Here is a 14,967-nt window from a genome sequence, read left to right as displayed (position 1 = left end):
CTGAAGTGGTTTTGTTTAATGGGAAATTTGTGTAATGGGATGCTAGGTTGAGAATCTTAGCATGTAGTTTAGTCACGAGTTGACCTACGTAAGCATGTTATGGAAGATTTTGAAAACAGATGGTTGTAGTTGTGAGTTATGTGCTTATCGTGATTAGGTTGAGGTGACTTAAGAATGTGTTTCTTTTTAGTGGTTTTGAGTTTACTCATACAGGCTTGCAAAAGCTTACCGGGTTTGTTGTGTGGCAATCCGGTGCACCATTCAAACAGTGTAGGGGTTAATCCTGCAGGTCAGGGTAATCGTGGCTGAAGCTGAGGTGGCGTGCTGGCAGCATTACGGTAGGAAGCCAAATTTTGTGACTTTACCGTTATAAAGATTTCCGCTTGTAGTGAGCTCTGAGAAGCATTTACGTTTTATCTTGTTGTTGACAATTTAATTCGTAAGGTTATGTAATATATGACTCTACGGAGCGGGTCAATATTGACATAGTAGGTTCAGGGCATCAATATGTGTGTAGTTAAAGGGGAAAAAGTTTCCAGGTATTTTGTATTGATAACTGAACGTTCACGCATGTATAATTATGGGGTTATATATCGATTTTTATTTGTGTTAAAAATCAGGGGCGTGACACATACACTGTCAGAGTTGGAAGAAAAAAAAAAAAAAAAAAAAAAAGAAGAAGAAGCTTTTGGTACGTCCACCAAAGCTTGCAAAGAGTCTAGACTCTTGCAACATATATGAAAGAGCATAATTAACTACGACGGACCAAAGTTGATGATCAAGATTTCTTGTTATACACGTCATACTTTGCAAGAATTGAAGCATCCTTTATTAATAACGAACAAATGAGATCGTCTAGCGGTCCTTTCAAATAGAAGCTAACTTGGCACTTAGCTAGCCAACACTTCCAGCATGCACACATTAATACCCTCGATGTGCGTGTTCCATAGGATTGGTGTCTAGAGGATCAAATTCCATTTGACAAATTAACGGAATCTTCATATATGCCCCGGCCCCTTTTTCTCATAGCATACAAATGGCAGTCATTTTCAGAATAAAGAAAACGAAACTAGCTAAGGAAGTAAAAGAGAGTATTATTGTATCTAGAAGCAAAGTAATGTGCAATTTCTTTGAATTTTTTTGATAAGGGAATAAGGGAGGACAAATCTATTGTTCAAGGACGGTAGGTTTTGATACCCCAAATTTTTCCGCTGCTGTTTTTGTCCAATGCGTACGGCATCTTCTTCCTCCTCCGAACTACCCAAAGGATCATTATAAATTAAGGACCAGAAATCAAGCGTTTTCCTAAACCTCCAAAACAGCCTCGAATAATAAAATGACCATAAAAAAAGAAAAAAAAAGATCAATTCGTTTTCTTGACCTAAGACACTAGTTCTCGAGAATAAAAAGATACCCATATATGCATCTTGTCTTTCTGATAGGTTTAACAAAAAGAAAAAGTTTATATTCTTCAATATCTCTCTTGTCTTTTGTCTTTTGTTCCATTCCCATGTAATGACACAAAGGAATTTTCATCATGAGATATTCCATCCCACCCTCTATCTCCTTCCTTCGATAAATGGTCATCCATCCCTCATGCTCCTCTCATTCTCTTCATCTACTATTTATTATTGAGTTTTCTAATTTTTGTCTCAGAGAGAGAGAGAGAGAGAGAGAGAGAGAGAGAGAGAGAGAGAGAGAGTAGTAATATGGAAGATATAGATGAGGAAGGGGATGAGCTTTTGAATCTCAGCCTAGCAATTGTTACAAACTCAGGCGGTGAAAGAATGAAAAAGAGAAAGAGAAGGGAGAATACTGGCGATCTCAGTTCATCATCATATGAAGGTTGTGAGGGGAAGATATTCAGGCTTCTTCAAATGAGGGAACAAATGCTAAAACTAGACCACAAGAAGAAAGGAGGAAGAGGAGATCACAATTATTGTAATGATAATAATATTTATGATAGTGTTGATGAAGATGGCAAAGGCCTCCAATTAGTCCACATGTTGCTCATAACAGCCACAGCCGTAAATGAAAACAATGTGAGCTCAGCCTTGGAGAATCTTACAGAGTTGTACAAAAGTGTTTCCTTGTGTGGCGACTCAGTGCAACGAGTTGTGGCTTACTTTGCAGATGGCTTGGCAGCGAGGCTTCTCACCCGGAAATCACCATTCTACGACGTGATTTCCAAGGAGCCAACGCATGAGGAAGAGTTTGTAGCCTTCACTGCTCTTTACCGGGTTTCCCCCTACTACCAGTTTGCTCATTTTACAGCCAACCAGGCCATAATTGAGGCATTTGAGAAAGAAGAAGACAAGAACAACCGTTCCTTGCATATAATTGATTTCGACGTCTCCTATGGCTTTCAATGGCCTTCACTAATACAATCTCTTTCCGAAAAGGGAAGCAGTAGCAGTCGGATATCCCTCAGGATTACGGGGTTTGGAAGAAGCTTGGATGAACTGCGGGAGACGGAGAACAGATTGCTCAGTTTTTCAAAGGGATGTCGCAACCTCGTTTTCGAATTCCAAGGATTGCTGCAAGGCTCAAATCTCATAAACTTGAGGAAGAAGAGAAACGAAACGATTGCGGTGAATTTGGTTTTCCATTTGAACAGCTTGAACAATAATATGAAGATATCTGACTCATTAAAATCTGTACATTTACTTAACCCTTCGATTGTAATGTTGGTTGAACAAGAAGGAAGCAGAAGCCCTCGAAGTTTCTTGCCGAGATTCATGGAGTCTTTGCATTATTTTGCAGCCATGTTTGATTCTTTAGATGATTGCTTACCACTAGAGAGCGTGGAGAGGCTGAGCATTGAGAAGAACCATCTGGGAAAGGAGATCAAAAGCATGCTCAACTACGACCATATTCAGGAGGATCGAAAAACCGAAAAGTCGACGGAGACATGGAAGGCGAGGATGGAGAGTCATGGTTTTGAAGGAATTAATCTAAGCTCCAAGTCCAAGATCCAAGCTAGACTTCTCTTGAAGATAAGGACCCATTATTGTCCGCTTCAATTCGAAGGAGAGAGTAGTAATGGTAGCAGTACTGCAGCTGGATTCAGGGTTTTTGAAAGAGATGATGGAAGGACAATTTCTCTAGGATGGCAAGATAGGTATCTGCTTACAGTTTCTGCATGGCACTGTCACTGTGTATCATAAATATATATACAGACATTTATATTCTCCTATATCCTAACACATTCAATTCATATCATTTTTGTAATAATCTACTTGTATAAACTGATTGTTAAGCTAATGCTTAAGCTTACTGATCACTTTGCCTCAACATCGATTTGGTTTCCTAGCGCTAAAGTCTGCTTAGCTGTTCATCTGTGATTTGCGTTCCCTTTATGAATGAGATATTTGACATAAAGAAATGATATTTACCAACTCACACTTTATATATATATATTTTTTAGTAACGTCTTAAATTTTTTTTTTTATAAGAATTTCAATTAAAAAAAAACAGAAAGTGTGAATTGCAAATTAGGGAGTGTAAATTTTATTATTCTTTAATAATATTATTATTATAATACTTTTAACAAAACAAGAAAGAAATTTTTATATTAATTGATATAGCTCATACCCATGAGAGTGTGAGAGCTGACAGATCAAAAATGAGAGTTGGGAATGAGCGGTTATGAGCATATTAGTTTTATGTGATATTTAAGGTTTAGGGTTGACTTACTAGATCGAGACCCAAACGACGACAAAAATAGCTGCAATTTTGAGCATAACCATTTCTTCTTATCATGATAACATCCAACGATCGATTTTGATACAGTCTATTTGCTGCACATTGTTGCTCATGGGAGATATACTTTATGATACAATTAATAAATAAATTAGACCATATTAGTAGACATATAAAGATTCCACGGGCCCACAAGCAGTACCCAAGCCCAAATGGTCAAACCAGGAATTGGGCCGTACGTACCCATTCCTTCCGGCCTAAGGCAATGGCTGCAATGCGCCGCCTCCAAGTCTGCCTCCCCAACACTAGCGTCTGGCTTCAAGCCGTCCAACCATCGGCGATTTACAATTATAAACACGAATAGTTTAGGTTAAACAGATTCGGTTCGTCCATTGATTTAATCTAGTTTGATACCTTAATACATTAGGACCTAAAAACTGAACGGTCGAGATAGCGAAATACTATCGAAAAATGGGTTTAATAAGCGATCCCTTCAAATGACCAAAAAAAGGATCCCTTAGTGGAAGGGCTCTGTATATATATATATATATATATACAGGGCCCTTCTAGTGAAGGATTTTTTTTTTTTTTTGGCCATTTTAAGGTATTGCTCATTAGATCCAATTTTCGATCACATATTCAGATCTCAACCATTCAGTTTTTAGGTCTATATGAGTAGATCATTTCTGCAAATTTTCAGCCAAATTGGTAATCATTAAGGCATTCATAACTACCATTTACAATTATAAACATGAACAGTTCAGGTTGGACAGATTCGGTTCGATACTTTAACGATCATCAATTTGGATGAAAAGGTTGACCGCTTTGTTTGATATCGAAATGACGGCGGATCGGATTAATTTTTGTACACAGTACCTATGAATACGCTATAAATAGATGGGTAATGTCAAATTTATTGATTTCCAATTTCGATTTTTTGGATCATACAAAATCCTTGTCTACTAATGTGGTCTAAATTGTTTATTAGTTGTATCTTAAAGTATACCTTCCATGAGCAATAATGTGGAGCAAATAGACTTGATCAAAATCGACCATTGGATGATATCATTATAAGAAGGAATGCTTATGGTCAAAATTTCAGCTATTTTCGTCATCGTTTAGGTCTCGATCTGCTAGGTCAACCCTAAACCCTAAATACCACATAAAATTATATGCTCATAACCACTCATTCACAACTCTTTTTTTCATTCTGTCAGCTCTCATACTCTTATGGGTATGAGCTATATCAACGGTGAAAATTTTGGGAACTTTATCTCCTCATGGTTCAGCTCCCCTTAGAAAAGTATAAGCATATAAAGGGTTGACTGCTTTGTTTGATATCGAAATTACGACGGATTGGATGAATTTTTTTTACACAATACTCATCAATACACTATAAATAGATGAGTAGTACCAAATTTATCGATTTCCAATTTCGATTTCTTGGATCGCACAAAATCCTTATATGTCTACTAATATGTTCTAATTTGTTTATTAGTTGTATCATAAGAAATTCAGTTATTTTTTAATTTCAAAGACATAGTAGGTTGTTAAAAAAAAATTAATGGGCTCTTGACCATTTACCCAATTTGGGCCGAACAAATGCCCACTTACTCCACTAAAAGATTTGTGTACCCACTTACCCAATTTAAATGTAAAAAGACAAGTTTTCCCTTTAAATAATTAGAAAATCATTGGAGATTTCGCCGAATCCGGTCATCAGCCGCCGGAATCCCGTAATGGCCATCGGAATCCTGTCACTGGCCGCCGGAATCCGATCATGGGTCGCCGAAGACTTTTATTACGCCATAATAAATTTTTATAAAGTTTATTGGAGGGAATAAAATTTTTATTGAGTATTATTAGGGGGCAATAAAAAGTTTATTGAGGGGCAATAAAATGCTTATTGGGTATTAACAGGGGTAATAAAAAGTTTATTGGGGGCAATAAAATAGGACGCCGGACTCCGGTACAGGTCCGGAGGTTCCCGGAAGTTCGCAAAGAGGTCGTCAGAGACTTTTATTACCCCCAAGGTTCGAAAAATCGCTAGGCGCTAGTCGGGCGGTGGCCAGAGGACTAGCGCCCAGGCGCCTAGGCGGGTGCCTAGACGGCGCCTAGGCGGTTTTACTTTTTTTAATTTTTTTATTTATTTTTATAACATATGAAATATAAATAAGAGTTTATATAGACTTAAAAAATAGGGCTAAAGTCTGTTTAGTCCCTGTACTATGCCTCTCTCATCGTTTCAGTCCCTGACATTCCAATTTAATCTGAAAAGTCCCTGAGGTCTCAATTTCCGTCTAATAGGTCTTTTCCGCGGAAAATTAGGAATTGGTCTTGGGTGAAATGTCCAATATACCCCTCAGTTATTTCTTTTTTCTTTTTTAATTTATTTTTTTCCTTTTTTCTTTTTCCTTTTTAATTTCTTTTTTCTTTTTCCTTTTTAATTTCATTTTTCCTTTTTTTATTTTTATTTTTTTCCTTTTTCCATTTTAATTTCTTTTTTTTTCTTTTTTCTTTTTCCTTTTTAATTTATTTTTTTCATTTTCCTTTTTAATTTCTTTTTTCCTTTTTTTTCATTTTTCCTTTTTGATTTCTTTTTTTTCTTTTTTTTCCTGTTTAATTTCTTTTTTTTCTTTTTAATTTCTTTTTTTCCTTTTTTATTTTTCCTTTTTAATTTCTTTTTTGCTATTTCTTCTTTTTTTCTTGTTCCTTTTTAATTTTTTTTCCTTTTTAAGTTCTTTTTTCTTTTTCGTTTTGCCTACTTTCTACTTCCTCAACCCACCAATCTCATTCCGATCAAACTCCACAACCCATCTGTTTCCCAATCAGCTCGAAAATTCGCCACTAAACCACTCCCCTCTTGTTTTCACAGCCTACTTCTCTCTCTCCCACTCAAATCCCACTTTCTCTCTCCACATCAAGCCTCAATTTGGAAACTTTTCACTGAAAATTACCATTTTTTAACTTTTCACTTAAAACTACCATTTTTTCAAACTCTGAGGTTTTTGGGTCTTGCTCAAAATGGTGATTTGGATTTTGGGTTTGGTAGAAATGGTGGTTTTTGATGGCCAAGTTGACAAAAACCAGAAGTGAAGAAGAAGAATAGTGATGGAAAAGAAAAATGGCCGCTGGCGTGGAGAACAAGAATTGGGGTTTCGGGTCGATCTGGATTGGTTCGCCGACGTGATGCTACTGATGCAGCAGAATACGATGGTCATTAAAAAGGAAAAAGAAAAAAGAAAAAAAATGGAAAAAAGAAATTAAAACGGAAAAAAGAAAAATAAAAAAAGGAAAAAAGAAATTAAAAAGAAAAAATAAATTAAAATGGAAAAAGGAAAAAAAGAAAAATAAAAGGAAAAAGAAAAAAAAGAAATTAAAAAAGAAAAAGAAAAAAGAAATTAAAAAGGAAAAAGAAAAAAAAGTTAAAATGGAAAAAGGAAAAAAAGAAAAATAAAAGGAAAAAGAAAAAAAAATAAATTAAAAAGGAAAAAGAAAAAAATGAAAAAAAGAAATTAAAAAGGAAAAAGAAAAAAGAAAAAAAAAGAAATTAAAATGGAAAAAGGAAAAAAATAAAAATAAAAAAAGGAAAAATGAAATTAAAAAGGAAAAAGAAAAAAGAAAAAAAAGAAATTAAAAAGGAAAAAGAAAAAAAAGAAATTAAAAAGGAAAAAGAAAAAAAGGAAAAAAATAAATTAAAAAGTGTTTTAGAGAAACTGAATTTGAGTGGAATTTGCTGTGTGTTCTCATTGATAATAGGGGCCTCTTTAGATAGAGGATTACAATGCATAGAATCTCAATCGTACAAGGAAAGTAATCGTACATTGAATAGGAATCTAGATCCTTCTAATTTAACCCTATTACCACTAGGTCAAGTAACCTAGAGTTTGGGCCAAACACAAATAGAGATATCCTTAAACACTCCCCCTTGTGTTGTCCAAACGCGGTGCTTCTCTCGTTGCCTCGTTAAAAACCTTGCCGAGTAACAAAAACCCAGTGGGACAAAAATAACCTCGGTTGAAGGGGAAAAAGAGCACAACACACCCTTCACGTTTCGAGGTGAACATGTAGACATCTCCCCCTGATGTCTGCGCCTCCCCCTGATGACTACGATCATGGGAGTTCAGATAATTTCCGCAAGCCAATTCTTGCCACATGTTTCTTGAACGTGGATTTGGGCAATGACTTAGTAAACAAGTCTGCCTCATTGTCCTCAGATCGAACCTGGTTCACTTTGATCTTGAGGAGCTTCTGTTGTTGCTGATTGTAGAAGAATTTGGGTGATATATGCTTGGTGTTGTCGCCTTTGATGTAGCCTTGCTTCATTTGTTCAATGCAAGCAGCATTATCCTTATAAATGCTCGTTGGCTCATCTGTGGTAGACTTCAAACCACAATTGCTTCGAATATGCGTAACTATGGATCGAAGTCATATACATTCACGAACTGCTTCGTGAAGAGCAATAATCTCTGCATGATTCGAAGAAGTAGCGACTAAGGTCTGTTTTGTAGACCTCCAAGATATCGCGGTCTTTCCCATGGTGAAAACATAACCAGTTTGGGAGCGACCTTTGTGTGGGTCAGAGAGGTACCCAGCATCAGCAAAACCTTCCAAAACACTTATATCGTTTTGGGATGGGGATAGGGGACGCAGTCCACCATGTGTGGCGTCCCTGGCACTTGATGGGTCCGAATCCATCTTCTCTCTGTAGGGATAGAACAAGCCCATATCGATCGTACCACTTAGGTATCGAAAGATATCTTTAACACCAGTCCAATGGCGTCGTGTAGGCGCAGAGCTATATCTAACTAGCAAGTTCACAGCGAATGAGATATCCGGTCTTGTGCATTGAGCTAAGTACAATAATGCGCCTATTGCACTTAGGTAGGGCACTTCTGCCTCTAGCACTTCTTCATCGTCATCTTTTGGACGAAATTGATCCTTCTTTGGATCAAGACTACGGACGACCATTGGGGTGCTTGAAGGCTTAATCTTATCAGTGTTGAAACGCCTAAGCATCTTTTGGGTATAAGTTGATTGATGAATCAGGATACCATCTCTACGGTGCTCAAGTTCTAAACCGAGGCAAAACCGTGTTTTCCCAAGATCTTTCATCTCAAACTCGGATTTCAAGTGTTCAGCGGTTTCCCTTAACTCTTTAAGGGTGCCAATTATGTTCATGTCATCGACATAAACCGCTACTATTGCAAATCCGGAACTTGTCCTTTTTATGAACACACATGGGCATAGTTCATTGTTGACATATCCCTTTCCAATCAAGTAGTCACTTAGACGGTTATACCACATCCGTCCGGATTGTTTCAATCCATATAGTGAGCGTTTCAATCTAATCGCAAACGCGCTCCGTGGTTTAGAGCCACTTGATTTGGGTAACTGAATTCCGTCTGGAATCTTCATGTATATCTCTGTATCTAGATCCCCATATAGATACGCAGTAACCACATCCATAAGCTGCATGTTCAGTTTTTCGGAAACTACCAAACTGACAAGGTAGCGGAACGTTATGACGTCCATTACGGGAGAATAGGTCTCCTCGTAGTCGATTCCAGGGCGTTGTGAGAAACCTTGCGCCACAAGGCGAGCTTTGTACCTTACAATCTCGTTTTTCTCATTACGCTTTCTAACGAATACCCATTTGTGACCAACTGGTTTGGTGTTGGGCGGTATTGGCACAACCGGTCCGAATACCTTTCTTTTCGCTAGAGAATCAAGTTCTGCCTGGATCGCATCTTTCCACTTTGGCCAATCAGCTCTACGTTGGCATTCATCAACGGAGCGTGGTTCGATGTCATCGGTCTCAATAATCTCACGTGCCATTGAATACGCGAATACATCATCAATGATGATGGAGTTTCTTTCCCACGTCCCATGTACACTAGTGTAATTAACAGAGATCTCTACATTCTCAGGGATAGGTTCTGACATTGAGGCGTCCCCCAATGATGTCTCTTGGACATAACCATAATCCGGAACATTCTCATGGGACGGATTTTGAGTATCGATGATCAAAGGATTTGTTTGTGCCTCATTCGCTCTCTTTCTAGGGCGAGTATCCTTCGAACCAATCGGTCTACCGCGCTTTCTTGCGGGACCTGCGGCCATAGATGCCACATCATTGCCATGTTGGGCAATGGCGCCATCTCCTGGTGTCACAGGAGAGGCGTGATGTCCAGTATTTGGGACATCGATTCTTGCAGGCACGTTTGCAGCAGGTATGTGTGATCTCGTCACTTTGGCAACATCAGAAAACGCATCAGGCAGAGTGTCTGCTACGTTCTGGAGCTCGATTATTCTTCGCACTTCAAGTTCGGACTGTGCGGTACGGGGATCGAGATGAGACATAGTGGGGACAGACCACGACAATTCCTGTCGTTCCTGTTGAACAGATGTGTTCTTATCTCCCCCTAACGATGGGAAGACTGTCTCATCAAAGTGACAATCCGCAAATCTAGCGGTAAAGAGATCGCCTGTCAAGGGTTCAAGGTAGCGGACGATCGTTGGAGATTCATATCCAACATAAATGCCCATTCGTCGTTGTGGACCCATCTTAGTACGCTGTGGCGGCGTAATAGGCACATAAATGGTACACCCAAAAATGCGTAAGTGCGAGATATCAGGCTCGTACCCAGTCACTAGCTGTAACGCAGAGTAAGATTGGGTGGCAGTGGGTCGTAGTCGAATTAGCGTCGCTGCATGCAATATTGCATATCCCCAAGCAGAAACAGGGAGATTGGTGCGCATAACCAATGTCCGTGCTATCATATGTAGTCGTTTGATAGCGGCTTCTGCGAGACCATTTTGGGTATGAACATGGGGAACTGGATGCTCTACATCAATCCCCAGTGACATGCAATAGTCATCGAATGTTTTCGATGTAAACTCCCCAGCATTATCAAGTCGAATTGACTTAATAGGATGATCAGGGTAGTGAGCCCGTAGACGGATAATCTGGGCGAGGAGTTTAGCATAAGCAGCATTTCGAGTGGACAGTAGCGCGACATGTGACCAGCGTGTCGACGCATCAACCAAAACCATAAAGTATTTAAAAGGTCCGCATGGTGGTTGAATGGGTCCACAGATATCCCCTTGGATTCTCTGTAAGAACGGAATGAGTATTTTGGGATCCTTTGCGTAGGACGGTCTCGGTCCTAATTTCCCGAAGGAACAGGCTTTGCAGAAAGAGCGAGGGGCCTTAGAAGCAACCAATGAGGATTTTGGTTGGGCCTGAGCGTCTGTAGCGCTATTAGAAGCAAAGTGTGTGACTACATCTCCCATTATGGCGTTAGAGCCATGGAAATTGGTGTGTGTGGCGTCATGGCCACTAGGAGGAACAACCATGGCGTCATGCTCATGGTTGGCGCCATTAATGGCGTCATCACATGGGACTTGGGCGGCCCTATGGCGCCCCAAGACGGCTGCAGCTCCAGATGCTGCAATTGTTGCGGTCTTGCTAAGTCCTGGAATCAATTTTCGATTCTTGCTTCTTCTCACTCTGAAGAATGGATGTCCGTGTGAAGTCTTTAGTATACGGAGCATCATATCACGACCAGGATGTCCTAGTCGGTCATGCCAAAGCCAATACGTGTCTGAATCCAAGAGATCTTCTCTTATGACATTATTGGATTCAATAGGTCGAATTGTAGTGACATAAAGTCCACTAGATTGACACATAAGCTTCTCTAAGATGCGTTTTCTTCCGCAATCATTAGAGGTAATGCAAAGGAATTCTATTCCGTTCTCACTATGCATTTCCGCATGGAATCCGTTGGCTCTAATATCTTTAAAGCTCAATAAGGTTCGATTTGCCTTAGGAGCGTAGAGAGCTTCAGTGACTTTAATCAAGGTGCCATTAGGCAAAAGGAATTGGGCCATTCCATGTCCTTGAACTAAACCTGATGGCCCAGCCATCGTAGTCACAGATGAATATGTAGGCAACATCTCCAAGAATAATTGCCTATGTCGTAGAATGGTGTGCGTAGTCACACTATCCACAAGACATTGAAGTTCATCCATTCCTAAAAGAAAAGCTCGTAATTAAAAAGGAGTCATAAAGAAAAGAACTCAACTTTTATTAATAAGCCAAACGGAATTACATCATCGTTTCTAGGCCTGGGATCGGTTCTAGTTTTGTCATTTTTTGCCGGAACCGGAACCGGAACCGATATGCTTTTGCCGGTTCGGTGTGCCTGTTTTTTTTTGCCGGAACCGTAATGGAACCGGAACCGTTTCTTTCGGTTCGGTTTCGGGTTGTAACCGGTTCCTAACCACAAAGAAAAGAAACCATTTTTTGCAGTTTCCCAGCCTCATTTACCTGCAGCACCCTTCCCTTTGCCGGGATCGTGAGACTTCCTTCTTCATCTTCAGTTTCCCAGACCAAGAGTGACTACTTGAATTCAAAGGAATGGAAGGAATTGAAGGATTCGAAGCCATCTCCTTTGAAAATTCGAATTGAGAATGGCCGATTGGGGATGAAGATGAACTGGGGGTTTATGTCTTTCTGGCTTTTCGATTGACTTGGGGGCTGGGGCAGCGTTTTTGAAATTGGGGAAGAACAAGTATTGAAGGTCGAGCTGGGTCTTGTTTGATAAAAGAGAAGAGAAATCAATCAAGTCATCATCCTTGGTATTTTTTTATTGTTTTTGGGTAAAAAGCATGGGCTAGTGGGGGTATTGTTTTATTATTTTCGGGTACAGGATCATTGCTGGTCGGTGGTCTGTTGGCTTTGCTTTAATTGTTAAGTGTGCCAGGTAAAAAGGCATGAGCTAGGCTGCTAGTGGGTATTATTTTATTGTTTTTGGGTAAAAAGGTATGGGCTAGTGGCTATTTATAATAGGTCTGGGTGCTATTCGCGGTTCTTTCGGTTCCTGCATCAAACACAAACTTAGAACTGAAACCGAACCGGCAGACTTACAACGGTTCGGTTCTTCAAAAAATGAACGTTTTTCACACAAGAAACCGAACCGAACCGCCTATTTCGGTGCGGTCCGGGCCGGTTCCACCGGTTCCCGGTTCAAAAATCCCAGCCCTAATCGTTTCTTTAACCAAAGAAAATCTAATCCAATAAACTAGTTAATGCAAAACAATGGTAGTCGTCTAACTCCTTTCGGTAATTCCAATGTAAATGTGACCAGGTGAGTAGAGAGATGTCGGTGGAGCGAGGCTCACTTAAGTACCACTTATCTCAAAACCTTCCTAGACATCACACTCACATTGAGTACACCTACTTTGAAGAAAGACTAATAGCATTGGCATCTACTATAAAAATAATATGGCAATTGCCTACATCTCTTGGAAATAAAAAGGCTTAATCAAAATCGCCAGTTTCTGGGTCTTGATCCTTGTAATCTTCCACCCTTAGATCGAGATCTCCATCTTGATCTTCTTGTTCCATGTAATTTGCCTCCCTTGCTTCACGATACATCTTGTATGCGTTTGCAACGTTCTGGGATGCAGTACACTTCTTTGCCCAATGTCCACTTGATCCACATCTGAGACAAGCATCATTATGGTCAGGTTCCCTTGATCGAGGCGCTCTAGGAGCGTTTTGTAGACGGTTATTGCCTTTGGTGGCGTGACCACCATAACCGGAGGCTTGGCCTCTCTCTCTCTTCACACGTTTACCTCCACGGTTCCGTGCACGCCTATCTTGGCGATTTCCTTCCTCTTTAGGGCGAGAATATGGACCAGAACGTCCAGAATTATCCCTACTCTTAGGGTTTCGCTCCTTGCGTCCTCCCTTGGAGGCGCGACTATAATTAGACTCCGAAATTGACTTGGTTCCCACGGGTCTAGAGTTATAGTTCTTCACAAGTATGTTGTCGTGCTTTTCAGCTACGTTCAAGGCACCAATTAGCTCATGAAATCTTGTGATGCGTCTGGCATTGACATCAATCCGATAGTTTTTGGCTATCATCAATGCAGAGACGGGGAAGGTGGAGAGAGTCTTCTCGATCAACATCGTATCAGTGACGTTCTGTCCACAGAATTCCATCAACGATTTGATACGAAGGGCTTCCGAATTGTAGTCAAGTACAGACTTGAAATCACAGAAGCGGAGGCTAGACCATCTCACTTCTAAGTCTGGAAGCAGGGAATCACGGACGTTGCCAAAACGCTGCTCGAGTTCTACCCATAGTCTTCTTGGGTCTTCCTCATTGAGGTACTCATTTTGGAGCGCGTCATTCATGTGCCTTGTCATGAGAATGATGGCTTTGGCTTCATTCGCCTATCTCGTAGCTCTATTTGCTTCAAAAGCAGCAGCTTGTTGAGGAGTACGCACGTCCTGACTTGGTTCTTGGATCGTACTCAGGATCCCATCAGCCTTAAGATGCTGGCGCACATCACGGACCCACTTGTGGTATCCTGCGCCTGTTGTCTCTAGTGGAGCGAAGCTCAACTTGTTCAGGTTACTCATCCTGAAAAACAACAAGAAAATAGGGTTAGTTTCGGAGCGAAAAACGCTACCACGAAAAACTATAAAATTTCTGAGCGTAGTCGCTTCCAAGAAATTAGGGATTTTCTGAGCGTAGTCGCTTCCAAGAAAATCCGATTCCAAGAGGGGTTTTTGGATTAGATCGAAACGACGATGTAAGTGGTCGATCGTTTTTCTTCTCAACAAACTCTAAGTTTGGAGGACTCTACAAGCTCTAAGCTCGGAGTGAGCACGAACCCCCACAGTTCGGCTTTTGGTCTCCCCTATGAAGAAGAAAGAGGGGTAGAAGAAGGGATGTTGGAAGTCCCCGAGAAAAGAAGAAGAAATTGAAAAACTTCAAAAACGGGAACTTTTAGAAAAGTTTACCTTGAAAAATAGCCGGAAATCTTGACCGGAAAAGATGACGGAGGTGGCCGGAAAAAAGGTTGCCGGAGGTCGCCGGAAAAGTGGACGGAAACTGGTGACCGGAGCTAGGCAGGTTGGTGCAGGGCAGTTGCGGAGGCGTGCGGGGCTGCTGGAGGGCTTGTGCAGGGCTGCTACAGGGGCTGTGCGAGGATATGCAGGACCTGTCGGCAGTGGCTGCGCAGGGGCTCGGCAGATGTCGGCAGGTGCGTGCGGGGCTGTCGGCAGGGGCAGGCACTCGTCTCGGCAGCTCTCGGCATGTCTCGGCAGGAGGCTTGCAGGGGCTGTCGGCAGGTCTCGGCAGATGCAGGCACAAGACTCGGCAGATCTCGGCAGCTGCTCGGCAGGGCTCGCAGGGGCAGGCACAAGGCAGGGGCCGGTCCGAATTTTCCGATGGCCGGTCCAGGGGT

At 40.8% G+C, this 14,967-nt stretch overlaps 1 protein-coding gene across 1 annotated transcript; it reads left to right on the top strand.

The window, feature by feature from the left end:
• Nucleotides 1–1,626: 1,626 nt before the first annotated feature.
• LOC133739639 (GRAS family protein RAM1-like) lies at nt 1,627–3,390 on the top strand. Its single transcript, XM_062167423.1, has one exon. It carries the CDS (start codon nt 1,710–1,712, stop codon nt 3,165–3,167), a length of 1,458 nt encoding a protein of 485 aa, XP_062023407.1. The 5' UTR covers nt 1,627–1,709; the 3' UTR covers nt 3,168–3,390.
• Nucleotides 3,391–14,967: the final 11,577 nt, after the last annotated feature.

This window comes from Rosa rugosa, chromosome 3, assembly GCF_958449725.1.
Source record: "Rosa rugosa chromosome 3, drRosRugo1.1, whole genome shotgun sequence".
Classification (NCBI taxonomy): Eukaryota; Viridiplantae; Streptophyta; class Magnoliopsida; order Rosales; family Rosaceae; genus Rosa; species Rosa rugosa.
This window is presented reverse-complemented; position numbering and strand designations above follow the sequence as displayed.

Coding starts and splice junctions, on each gene's coding strand:
- LOC133739639 (XM_062167423.1), top strand. CDS start 1,710: ATGGAAGATATAGATGAGGAAGGGGATGAGCTTTTGAATCTCAGCCTA.